The 12,958-nt window shown below is 37.7% G+C and overlaps 1 protein-coding gene across 1 annotated transcript in view; it reads left to right on the forward strand.

Annotated features, from left to right (window-relative positions):
• The first annotated feature begins 240 nt into the window (after positions 1–240).
• The window catches only part of LOC150082994 (phospholipase A2 SSD387-like), a 40,586-nt gene continuing 27,868 nt past the window's right edge, over positions 241–12,958 (forward strand). The window contains exon 1 of the mRNA XM_090378346.1: positions 241–292. Coding sequence (XP_090234472.1) covers positions 241–292 — 52 coding nt within the window. The remainder of the gene's footprint in view (positions 293–12,958) is intronic.

A 12,958-nucleotide genomic window follows, 5' to 3' on the forward strand; every position in this document is an offset into this window, starting at 1 on the left:
TTCTTCCATAAAGGAAATGATGAGAATGTGCGTACTGCAACAATTGGTGGAACTAAAGTTATGGTTTTTAATTCTATGGGTACATTAATAAGCAGAACATGTCAGATGGTGGGGGAAGATAATTCTTCATAGAAAGAGGGACATGAAAATAAATAGATGCAAGCTACAGAGCACGCTCATGCGTTAAGATCAAGCACGAAAGTAACAGTAGTGAATCACAGAAAGCAACTTCATTAAGAAATGAAGATTTACTGGGTCTTAATGCTCTTCGGAATATTTCTTCGTACACAGGGTAAGTACAATACATTCTTTTTATAAAGCGCTCTCCTTATACCTCCCAATTAAAAATTATTTTATATAAAAAAAAATCTCACTGTTAGTTGTGGATTAGAAAAATAAAAGCGATAATGACAGATTGACGGGGATATCAATGAATTTATATATTTATTTCATTATAAAAAGGTGCATCCTTATTGTTTAGGATTTTCTGTGCTTACCACTATAAAATTTAACAAGACTACAAACGATTTTAGGAAGAAATGAGAGTATGTCTATATAATGAGAGTAATAAAATTATTATATAAGTATAAATAATTTGTATTATAAATTGTAATTTTGTTTATAGTTCTATTATTGTATTAGTATTATTAGTATTAGTAAGTAACGGCCGCAAGGTGCAAGAAAGCCTATGGCTTATGCTGCACCAGCCAAAAAAAAAAAAAAAAATCCGAACAAAACAATGATAAAAACAAAAAATAAATAAATAAATAAATAACTAAATAATAATAATTAATAAATAAAAAAAATAATAAAATAAAATAAAAAATAAATTAAAAGGAAATTAAACCTATCATCCTATGCGCTTCCCTTACCCGAAAGTACTATCCAGATGACCTTTGAATTTCCCCAAACTGTCGGCCTCTACCACCCATGAAGGCAACTTATTCCAGTAATTTATAACTCGCTGGCTAAAATAGAACTTCCTGCAGTCCAATCTAAACATTTCCCCCCGTAACTTGAATTTATGTCCCCTAGTTCTAGCATCATTTATAATCTTGAAATAAATTGTAATAACTATCATATAACATATTTTTTTTAAATATTAGACTAGGAGGGAAAACTTTTTTAATGTATACTAGGGGGCTCCACCCCTGCTCACCAACCCCCGCGCACGCTTTTCTACTTAATATGTAGAGGTATGACGGAGTTAGTAAAATCTTTTCTACGTAAAAGATTTGACTTACACAACCCACACCTGTCGAAACGCACTGATCGATATAAAAGAAAATAGAAAGTGTAAGAAAAAAACTATAAAAAGTAAAACTGTGTGAATGTTGAGTGAATGAAAGTTATTATTCATTGCATGTTCTGTCGTAGCCTCTTCACCGGACAGACTGATGGCTATTCAGGCCCACAGGGGCCTCATGGTTATCGCATCTGTCCCACACTGGCCTAGGGTAACCCCCAGGCCAGTGTGGGACAGATCTGCAAAAAGTATGCTCCACCATAGGAATCTCTTTCACTATGTTCTTTTATTCCTACCACCTGGGGTGGTTGAGTTTCCTTCCCCCACCCAGGGTGGCCCCTAACCCCTATTGCCTGGTGGCTCACCCTACCACCCAATTTCAACTCTGGACCAGGATGGTCATCCTGTACCAGGGGTCCCCTTACTGTCTCCCCTTTTAAATCAGGTGAGTGTCTCAACACTGCTCCCTCCCCATTTTGTCCCACTCTCTTCCTACTTCCCCATTATCTCGTTTCCAATAATTTTTTTTCCTTTCTTTTTTTTTTATGGGCTCTCCTTGGATGCCTAGGCTACACCATGGTTCACCCCACCAGGGCTTTCTTCTCTCCTAATGTGTCCTGGCCCGCCTCCCCGTGGCGATGACGGAAACTGGGGTTGTTAGTGGATCTCTTACAGCCCCCCCCAGGCTTAGTGGCCATGGGAACAACACAGCCCACACCCTGGCCTTATGCAAAGTATTGTATTCTACACAGAGTAAAAACTTGGAGTTGGGGGAGACCCATGGTGCCTCCAGGCAAAATATTTACAAATACAGTATACAATAAACGTTACAATGGAACATCAAATGTTAGACAGCGAAACACGTGCACGAGGTTGGTGAACGTTATGGAGGCAGTTGTCAATAATTAATTGAATTGTAGTGACGTAATTGCCACGCTCTCTTCTCCCATTGGCTCGAATAAATATCACTAGGAGGAAAACTTTTTTAATGTATATAAATAATAATATATATATAGATAGATAGAGAGAGAGAGAATCGGATCTAACAGGCAGAAAATTGGGAGGGGTGCCACAAAATAAAATAAATTACTTATGGGTGCCATTATTAAAAAAAAGGTTGAAAACCACTTAAGGGTATAATCATATTTGAAAACATGTAAGTCCATCTGAATTTGCATTGCTTTAACTTAATGCTAACTGAATAAAAATAAAGTTTTGAACTATTGCTGGCGGCTGTTAGTTTTTTTTTTTTCTCTTTATTTACGTAGTTTTGCACATAGCTGTCGGCGGTCAAATTATTATTATTATTTTATTTATTTTTTTTTTCCCTCTCACTCACATTGTAGCTGCCATAATTTTTTTTCTTCTCTTCCGCCTTCTACAAGAGACTACGTGTGTAGAACGCGGAAGAGATTTATTTATTTATTGATATTTAAGTAATAAATATCAATAAATAAATAAATCTCTTCCGCGTTCTGCACAGTGTAGTCTCTTTTCTTTTCGCGTTCTGAACAGTGTAACTGTCACATTTTTTTTTTTTTATTTATACCACGGGAATTATTTATTTTTATTTTGTTTTATATTTTTTTACACCACGGGATTTTTTTTCTTCTTCTTCTCTGGAGTGCGATTCCTGAGGAACATAGCCCACCTTTTGGCAACATCAGGTGGGTCAGAATCTCAGTTCGAGGCAGTACGAGGTCCATTGGGACTGGCCCACCTTTCCATGGTGTGGACAAGTACCCAGAATCATCTCTCCAGGTGACTGATGCTTTTGGGTAGCCAAGCGGCCAGAACATACACACAGACCTTCACTACTCACATATCTGGTCCTTTTACAGTGGTATTGTTCTTCCCATTTCCATTTTTTTCCATTTATTTGTACACACAATTATTACATATAAGATTATTACAGACAGGAAAACAAACATGCGTGTGCTGATTCCAGGAGTAGCATGTACAACATCCAAAATCTCCTCCTCTACTTCAGGAGTCGTAGATCTTGGTCGTCCTCTGTCGGCAGCACGAGGTGTAAAGATGCCATGTTCACAAACGCGGCGATGTATACCTTAAAACGTTTTCGTGTCTGGATATCTTCGTTCTGGGAACCTTTCGTGGTACAAACGACGAGCCTCCAGAGCATTGCCGTCCGCCAAACTGTACATAAAGTGCATATCCGCTTGCTCCTGATTTGAGTACATGGTCGGAATGGAAAACCACCAGATTCTGTCAGTACCTTGTGATGAAGGAAATCACCTGCGGGAGATAAGACATTCCGGTTAATAACTCGAGAACCAAGCATTTCCGGAACTATGTTGATATAAAATATTTTTATTGTCTACATATGAGGAACTCATTCCTGAAGTTGTGCCGTGTATTTTTGAGACACCATATATATACAATACTTACAAGAAGATATATATATATATACAATTTTATATAAATTAACATTCTCGGTACACATATATGAGATACTATATTATATTTGACCTCCTGGTGCATTGCGTACTTGTATCCCAGAATCAAGGGTTGCTCTTAGGCAAAAACCCATCTCTACCTAGTTCATCTGTTTTGGCGTAGAACCTCTACAAAGCTAGCCAAAAATCATATGTGGGGTATTATACCACCACCAATACAAGGCAGCTGCTAACCGTGTTTGCGTTATCTGTTTGTGCCGAATGCACAAGTCCCGCACCCACCGGATGTAGTGCAATACCAGTGGTGTCGACAAGTGAATTACGAGTGGAGAACGTGCACAAATTATCCTCACTACCACCGAGAAACAGTAATTATTATATTAAACAGATATATGCAATACTCCTTTTAAATATGCTCAGTCTCTAAATATCTGAGAACCAGAAAAACAATATATAATTAAATTACATACAATGGACAATTAACAACACTGTCTAGTCTGTCCGCTAGCTACTAAATGTTTCTCATAAACCTTGTGTTTCACAGAAACTAATCTTTACAATAACAATTGACATAAATCTTGTCAATAACAATTGACATATATAGTCGTAATTAACATAAATCAACACAATAACAATCCACATAAGTCAATACAATACAATAATAGTTGACAATAATGTATTTGAAAACGAAATGCACAAGGCATATGGGTTTTGGTGATTAACTATACATATATATATCTGTGTAGATACACCAAAGTTAACCCATAAATTTGAACTACATATGTAGTGTAAAAGGCATCGTTTTAATAGTATCTCATATTGTGGGTGCCTTCTCAACGAAATAGCTGGTATAGCACTACTTCAAATAAATAACGCTTCTCTAGTAGAGAAGATGAGATACTATTAAAACGATGCCTTTTACACTACATACGTAGTTCAAATTTATGGGTTAACTATAGTGTATGTACATCGATATTATATAATAATAGTTGACATAAATCAACACAATAACAATTCACATAAATCTTCTGTTTACACATAAACTTTTAGTCTTTTGTGAAGTCAATTCCCAGGAGAAGCTGAAGTTTTTAGCTGAATCCTCGATATGAAAACTGTTCTTGAGAAAGTTTGCAGAGCAGTAAAGTTATTACGGTCTTCAACTAAGATATTTACATTGTTCTCCAATAAGTTTTGAACTATAGACATTAAATCCGCTCTAGGTTGAGAGTACAATGGACAGTTCAGAAGTACACGAATCCACGTTACATATTCCCCACATGTGAAGTACGGATTGGGCTTGAGACGACGCTCACATAACTTAGCCCGGAGGGACCCATTCTCTGTTAGCAGATAAGAAGTTGTCATAGAAGGCCTAAACCATGAAATAACTCCAGGGGTTGTTGAGAATTCCACTTGCGCATTATACTTTCTTATTACAAGCCCAAATTCGCTCTCATCTCATCTTTTTTGCCAGACAACAGTAAATTCCTTCCAAACACTTTTCTTCTCCCTTTTAAAGTTGCTGGCTGGATCAGTCGTAATTCCAAGCAATGTCTTAGACTCTCCTTTTTTTAGGTAGTAAATCAAACCCCGGAAAGTAATATATAAATCTACAGGAATCATACCGCCAAGTATTTGGAGTGCGTTGTTTGAAACAGTCCTTGGAATATTGATCGTCAGAAGAACTGATCTTTGTGTGGAAATAAGTTTCTGTTTCACTTTACCTGTGATACTTTTTTGGTACCAAACACTTGCTGTCTATGATATTATAGGCAAAATTATGGTTTTATAGTAAAGGTTCAAAGTTTTCTTTGATAATCCCCACTCTTTCCTGGAGACTCTGATAACTGAGGCTGTGAAAAAACGGATTTTCTCCCTGAGTTTTGACACATGAGGCAGAAAGCTGAGTTTATCATCATTGTTCTTCAGAAATACGAGGCGAAATTGAACTGATGTTCTAGGAGCACCCCTTACTAAAACACACGTCATCATGTCCATGTTTAGTTAGGCGATGCCTAGTTAGCCAGTGTTCTCCAATACAACCCCAGGGGCTCACATCTGGTGAGTATGGGCTTGGCACACCCAGGGTCCTGAGCTGGATATCATCATCCTTCTCTTTTTTGGTAATTCCCTTCTTCTTCTCTCTCTTAGGGTAACTCCTGAATTTTTTTTTTTTTTTTTTTTTTTTTGGCTGGTGCAGCATAAGCCTCAGACTTCCTTGCACCATACAGCGAATAATAATAATAACTACGTGGGCTTGAACAGACGAGTAATATATCGAGAAAATGAACTGTAGCGGTTAAATAAGACATTACAATTGCTTACAATAAGAAAAACAGCTGCTTTTATTTATTTATTTATCTTTCAATGATATGGATTGCATACCGCATGCAAGGTGGGATTCCTTAGGCACGTGGCAACGTTGCCATTTTTCATATTTATTGAGACAGAATATGTTTCCATAATGGTATTTTGAACCTTCATTATGTTGCTCTATGGCAAATAGTAAATAACAAATTTTGCAAAGTCGACCTCACCGAATTTCTTATATATTACTCATTATAGCAAATGCGAATTCACCCAGTGAATTGAGCTATAAGAACATTACTAACTCAAACGATTGATGAAAACAGTTCTCACTAATCAAGAAAACTTCATTGAAATTTTCAAGGAATTTCAATTCTAAATGCACATTACTAAGTTAGATAAGGTCTTACCCCAGCCCATAGGCACACCCACGAGGAGAGGGATGAGGGGACCACAAACATTTTGTTAATATTATACAGTATAATTGTATTGTATTGTAAAAAAAAAAAAAAAGTTACTAATACATAGAATGTTCGAAACCCCCCCCCCCGCAGACAAAATTTCTAGGTGCATCATTGCCCCTGCCTCGTTATAATTTTACGCCTTAAAAATGAAGTCTTATTATTATTATCAAAAAGGCAGGTACACATACACAACACTAAAACTAACAAATGGAAAAAATTATAAATTCACAAAAATGAGATTAAGAAATATTCTGGCTACATAATATTCTGGCTGCAGAAATATTCAGGGCTACATACTTAAGTATGTAGCTCTGATTTTTGTTAACGAGTTTTAATTTCGAGCTCTGGGTTAAATTGTTACTAGCATTATAACATGAAGTCTAAGAGACATTTTCTGTCTTAGCCTTTTTGAAAAAATAAGTAACACTTATGATGATGAGTTGATCGGGGCTCGGTAGCCATGTTAGCAAGAGTGCTAGGCTGTGCTGAGTGGAATGTCGGTTCGAATCCAGCTGTCGGTAGTTTGGAGTTATTACGGGTTTCTCCACTCAGCATCTGAGTTAGTCGGTCTCAGGCCGTGGTCGTGAGGTTTCCCCCGGGTACTCCGGTTTTCCCCTCACAAACCCAAAACCGACCGTAGAACATCCGCCACACGCACCCATACACATTTTCTCTTCAAAATCCAACATACGGGGTTTTTTCCCCGTGTGTGGGATATTGAAGAGAGGGTACGCGTCGCGCGCGGTTATGCACCTTTTTAGGTAGCTTATTCAAGTACTGTATTTAACACTGTTGAGGAAATTATAATTTGAACATACATCTCATATATGAGCCAACAGATGGCGCGAATAACCGGCTGTATTTGTTAATTGTATCAAACTCTCAAGTTGTGTAGTAGCACATTTTCTTAGTTAGCGAGTTTTGTTATTTGTGCAGTGGCTTCAGTAAATCTTCTAAAACTTTTGTTAGATTGCTAATTCAGCCGGTAAGTGTCTTTTTGTGTTTATTACTTTTAAGAAAAATCGCACGAAATTTCTCTTTCAAATGAAAGTTTCACCACAGACCTCAAAATTGGGGATAAAATTTACACAACGGATTTGTTAATCAACGCATATAATTACAAAATAAAAGAAGATACGCTTATTAGGTAGCTTATTATTCAGGTAGCCGAACAATTATATTGGATTCAATTCTAATTTTGGAAATGATTAATAAAAGATCAAAGCGAGGAAATTACACAATGTGCGAATCGAATGATACTACTGAAAGTGTGACTTTTATTAGTGTGGGAAAGAAACTTAATATTGTTAGCTCAAAATGTCTGCAGTGCGGTTTTAAGTAATATTCGTATGCTGTAGGTACTTTGTGGGGAAAAAAAAACAATATTATTAGCTGTAACAAAATGTCTGCACGGGTAATATTTATTTTTAGGAGGTTAAAGTTTTGTGACTTTCTTTTCGTACAATTCCTGAAGTCTCACCTGAAGGAACTCTTCCCACCACTTCTTCAGTTAGAGACAATCGTATAGTTCGCCTCTTTAACTTGATGCTTTTAAATTTCAGCAATGTAAAATCATCACAAGCTTCCACCCCTTCTCCAGTAACCAATAAGTAGTTATATTTCGTCTCTTTAACTTCTATTCATTATTACTAGCATTTAGAAATTAATACAAGTTATACTTCACAGCCCCAATGATCAGGGGAGGCTACAACTCTTCACTGTAACTGTTTTAGGAAAGTTAGTATTCAGGTATTGCATTTCATTTTATATATTTTTTTCTTTTCCTGCAGCACGCAAACCTGCATACCAGCTACAACGGACATTAAGGTAATTTATTTATTTATTTGTACTTTGTTGCGGCCTCCAGGGTTCCCCTATGAACGTTTAAGGTAATATTTGCAATCATGTAAATCAGTTCATTTTCGAAATTTATCTCCTTGGAATCATGACTGGTAACTTGCGATGATTTTCCATCGCCGCAATGTAAATCGAGTGAATTTGCAAAATCAAAGTAGAGGTAAATGGGCAACGTTTGGAAATTTTTTGAAACTTGTATGCCAATTTAATTTGCATGTTCAATTGTTGGAACAATTCTGTGCAGTCCTTTTCTCACACGGGCACCTTCGTGTTGCATTGAGCTGTATACTACTGCCGAATATGTGCTAAATGAACACAAGGGAATCTATAGCTCTTGAGTTATGGTTGGAACGGGTCGAACGTATGGTAGGTTTCAACGTTGTGGGTTTAAGGTAACCATTTTTTATTGGTCCAGGGCTAAGCACAAATTCTGCCTCCCCCACTGCCTGAATGTATGGTAAACCCTCTATTTTACGGATGAATCGGTGGAAGGGGGGATGCAACAGCACAAAATGTAACTGCTGTTATACATATTTTCCATCTCAGAACTGCTGTTTGTTATTGTGTCGATTGTTTCTGTACATGTATGCAGTGGTGAACTCTTTAAGTTAGTATTAATAGTGGAAAACGATGCAAGTTTATAAAGCTTCGGCCAAAAAAAATTCATTTCTCCTAACATCCCTTCCATTAGTTTTAGTTCTTGCTTGAATTTATTCAAATTATCCACTTTCACAACAACGTATGGAAATGTTATAGCGTTAATCTCCCCCTTTTTTTTATAATTAGAGTTGAGTAATGACTGAAATTACCATACCCTTGCCACCCTAGATACCCTTAAAAATTTCAATTTATTAATAACCTAGAGTTTCCCCTAAGGAGTAAAAACGGATTAAATGTCATTAAGAAAAGGGTGTGTATTTTTGTAAAGAAGATGGCGAAATTATTCGCTATAACTGTGCAATAATGTGTTTTAAAAGCCTACAGTTGTTAGCCAGCAACAGCTATTTCGGCTGGGCACTTACAGGTTCAAAGGGTTAGATTCAATAAACACCGAAATGTGAATTTAGGGCTAAGAGAGGGGTAAGAACCGTAATTCTCACATGAATTTACATTTACCTAAAAAGGAGATATGGAAGAGCGGTTATGTGTTGCAGGGATATTCGATACACGGCGTGATGAGGGGATAACTAGTTACCCCTTAGACTAAGATTACATCACGTGCCGACGGAGTGTCTTAAGACTTGGATCTTCTCAATGAGAGCGAGGTGTTGAATAAGCAGTTTGGGAGAACTTGGGACATAAAAGCGGATCCTCGGGAGTCAGAGGGGTGTGTGTGGTTGTTGAAGAAAAGGTGTGGTAAAGACTACAAGATCTTGACAAGGAGATCAGCTGAGTTCCCCCCAAGGAAGGAGCCGACTTCTGATGAGATAACGCCCAGAGTCGTCCAAATTGACTGAGGAATCAGGAATTTGCTGATTGGGCCAACGCGACATCTTAAGCTGGTAAGTCGAAATGATACAAGTATGAAAGCGTCTGTAAGCATGACGATGAAATGGTTTCTTTCTAGTTCATAGAGCTTATATTTTAAGCATAAAACACTTAAGTTTGTCTGTAGATTACTTGAATATTTTGGCAAACATGAAGTGTCATATTATGCTTATATTAATGGAAAGAGTGACCTGTGTATGTTCTTTCTTGTAATAAATCATGTTATATTTTGTGTTATAAATGTTTTTTTTCTCTGCCAAAACCTCTTTCAACCAGAGAGCAATAGAGTTAGTGTTGAAATATGATTAAAAGTTTACCGCGGCGCTGAGTATATTATTTGCATAATTGCTCGATGTTAATCACAACTCTAAAATCCAAACTGTGGGATGGAGAAGGAAAGTGGACTTCTCCTTCTCTATTCTGAGGGTATACGAAAATTTGTCCTATAATACCACTAGACGAAATCAGAGTGAAAGTTGACACCAGACAATACCATTAGGCGAACAAGTTAAAATAAAATAGCCAAAAACGTCTTAAGTACACTAAGAACAGAAAGTATTAGTTATGCCTAGTCTGGCTATATAGCTTTGCAGTGACTCCCTAGAACTGCACGAACGGTAGAGGAGTGCGTGGCGGACAGAAACGTGATCCAGCAATCAACCACCCGTCGGCTGTAGGCAGACTTCCATACATCTATTCTGCAACCATTCATGCTCAATTTGAATTTATGTCCCTCATTGAATTTATGCATAGTCTGGGCAAGAATCCCATCACCACAGAGTCAACTCCCCAATCAGGTCACATCGGATGTGCCTGGAGACTAAGCCAAGTTAAAGTACAATATTGTTGAAATAACGGCACATTGAGATCGGATGTTTACATACAGCGCAGATGTCTCGCACTGCCGAAAAAAGAAAACGGCAAGTCACACGATTATATTATTAACGTTAGCCATTTCGAAAGTGAATTCTGTGCTGATATCATGATTTATACCGCTGTTTTACATTTATTTTTAATTAAAAACCCTTCACTATGGCTCCTAAAGCTAAAAAACCTCATAGAGAAGGAAAGTAGAACAACATTAAAGCCTAGTGACAAACTTAATATAATACGAAGTACCCTTCTCCCCAGTTTCTGGGGGAAACTTGCTATCTACGCATAAGATCGACTAACTCAGCTACGGAGTGAAAAAAGCCTATAAAAGTTCCTCGCGTCATCGACGGGATTTGAACCACCCTTTTCCACCCTGTGTGGAAAGGGCGGTGATGATACAACTGTTTTACCCGCGCAGACAACTTGATATAATAATAATAAAAAAAAAAACTGGGCGTAAGCAGGAGTATATTAATGGCAGAGTATAACATTGGATCGTCAGCATGTTTGTATTTATGTGTAGTTTTTCTCTCAATTTACTATTTAGCCTCATTATTTCTGCATTAAAATAAAACTGTAAATAACGGAAAAATGGAAACAACGTCACCTTGAATCCTCGAAGGTGCCGTTATTCTGAAAGTTCGGTAATTACATTTAAGCATACATATCCAATTTTAGTTGTGATTTTCAATTATTTTCACTTCATACTACTCGCTAATGTAATGTAAACGCATAATGCTTGTTCAGTGTTATGTGCAGTTAGTGTTATTACAGTGTAGTTGACCCACGAGGAGTCAGTGAGTGAAGTTAATATTTCGGATATGCCTGGATTCTACCTTGTAGATTAATTATAAAGACCAGTTAATCTTATTTATATTGAGAGGAATATGTCTATTTTTTGAGAAATGCATCGTCAGGGCTGGCGCTAACGTTTGTGGTGCCCAAGGCAAACCTTGTAACGGCGCGTAATTCATATCACACATAATGTACCCCAGGGGCTCACATCTGGTTATGGGCTTGGCAAACCCATTGTCCTGAGCTGAATATCATTCTCCTTCTTGGTGATTCCTCTCTCTTTCTCTCTCTCAGGATAACTCGAGAAATTTTTTTGGCCGAGGCAGCATAAGTCTCAGGTTTCCTTGCTAATAATAATAATATATATATATATACATATATATGCAGTAGTGCATCTAGTAGCACCTATTTCAGGCGGCATCTGTTGCAACTGGCCCACTTATGCATCCCTATCGTTGACCCCGTTCATATCATCTCCAAACTTTGGGCGTTATGCTCAGGGCCAAGCAGCACTCCTTCAGGACGACTTTGGTAAGTTCAGATAAGTGATAATTACATCTTAATAGTTTAAAATGCAAGGTTCTGTTCCACAGAGTTTTCTGTCGTAACGTGCTCTTGCCTAATCAATATACTCGTGGATCACTCAGCCTCCAGCAAGCCAGCACATTATGAGGTCTATCCAGCAGAAAACCCTGGGTTTCAAATGATCTATCTAGCAGTTTAAATTAGGACAAAATAATGTAGTGTTCTAAATTTACTCTGAGAAGTAGAGAGCAAATTGCAACATCTCGACACGCTGTGATTTTCACCCAGAGGTCCCTCTTGTAATTTGCAAAACTTACAACTGTAATTTGCAAAACTTAAGCCTTTCTTCATAAGAGCACCCCCTTGTTCCATTCACCAATCTTGTTGCCCTTCTCTGTACTCGTTCCAGCTTCCCTACATCCTTCTTGAAATGAGGCCTCCAGACCTGTATACAGTACTCTGTGTGGCCTGACCATTGCCTTATACAAGGGAATAATCACCTCCTTATCCCTGCTAGAAAAATTCCTATATATCATCGACAATACACCATGAGCTACTCTTGCAGCCCGTCTGCACTCCTCAGAAAATTTCATATCTGCCTGCACAACCACCCCCAGGTCCCTTTCATTCTCTACCACTATCAGTGTAGTACCACAGAGTTGATACATTGCTCTGGGGTTGCTGTTTCCCATATATAGTACTTTACATTTGTCAATGTTAAACTTCATTTGCCACCTCTCAGCCCATCTGCTCAACCTTTCCAGATCCTGTTGCAGCAGCATAGTGTCAGTAGTGTCCTTGACAACCCTGCCAACCTTCGTATCGTCTGCAAACTTAGACATTAAGCTTGATATACCATCATCAATATCATTTATAAATACAGAAAACAATAATGGACCCAATACTGAGCCCTGAGGGACTCCACTAATAACATTAGTGGAGTCCCACGATGAGCAGTGTCCATTGATTACCATCTCTGTCTTCTC

This window comes from Mastigoproctus giganteus, chromosome 7, assembly GCF_048544385.1.
Source record: "Mastigoproctus giganteus isolate SK-2022 chromosome 7, ASM4854438v1, whole genome shotgun sequence".
Taxonomy (NCBI): Eukaryota; Metazoa; Arthropoda; class Arachnida; order Uropygi; family Thelyphonidae; genus Mastigoproctus; species Mastigoproctus giganteus.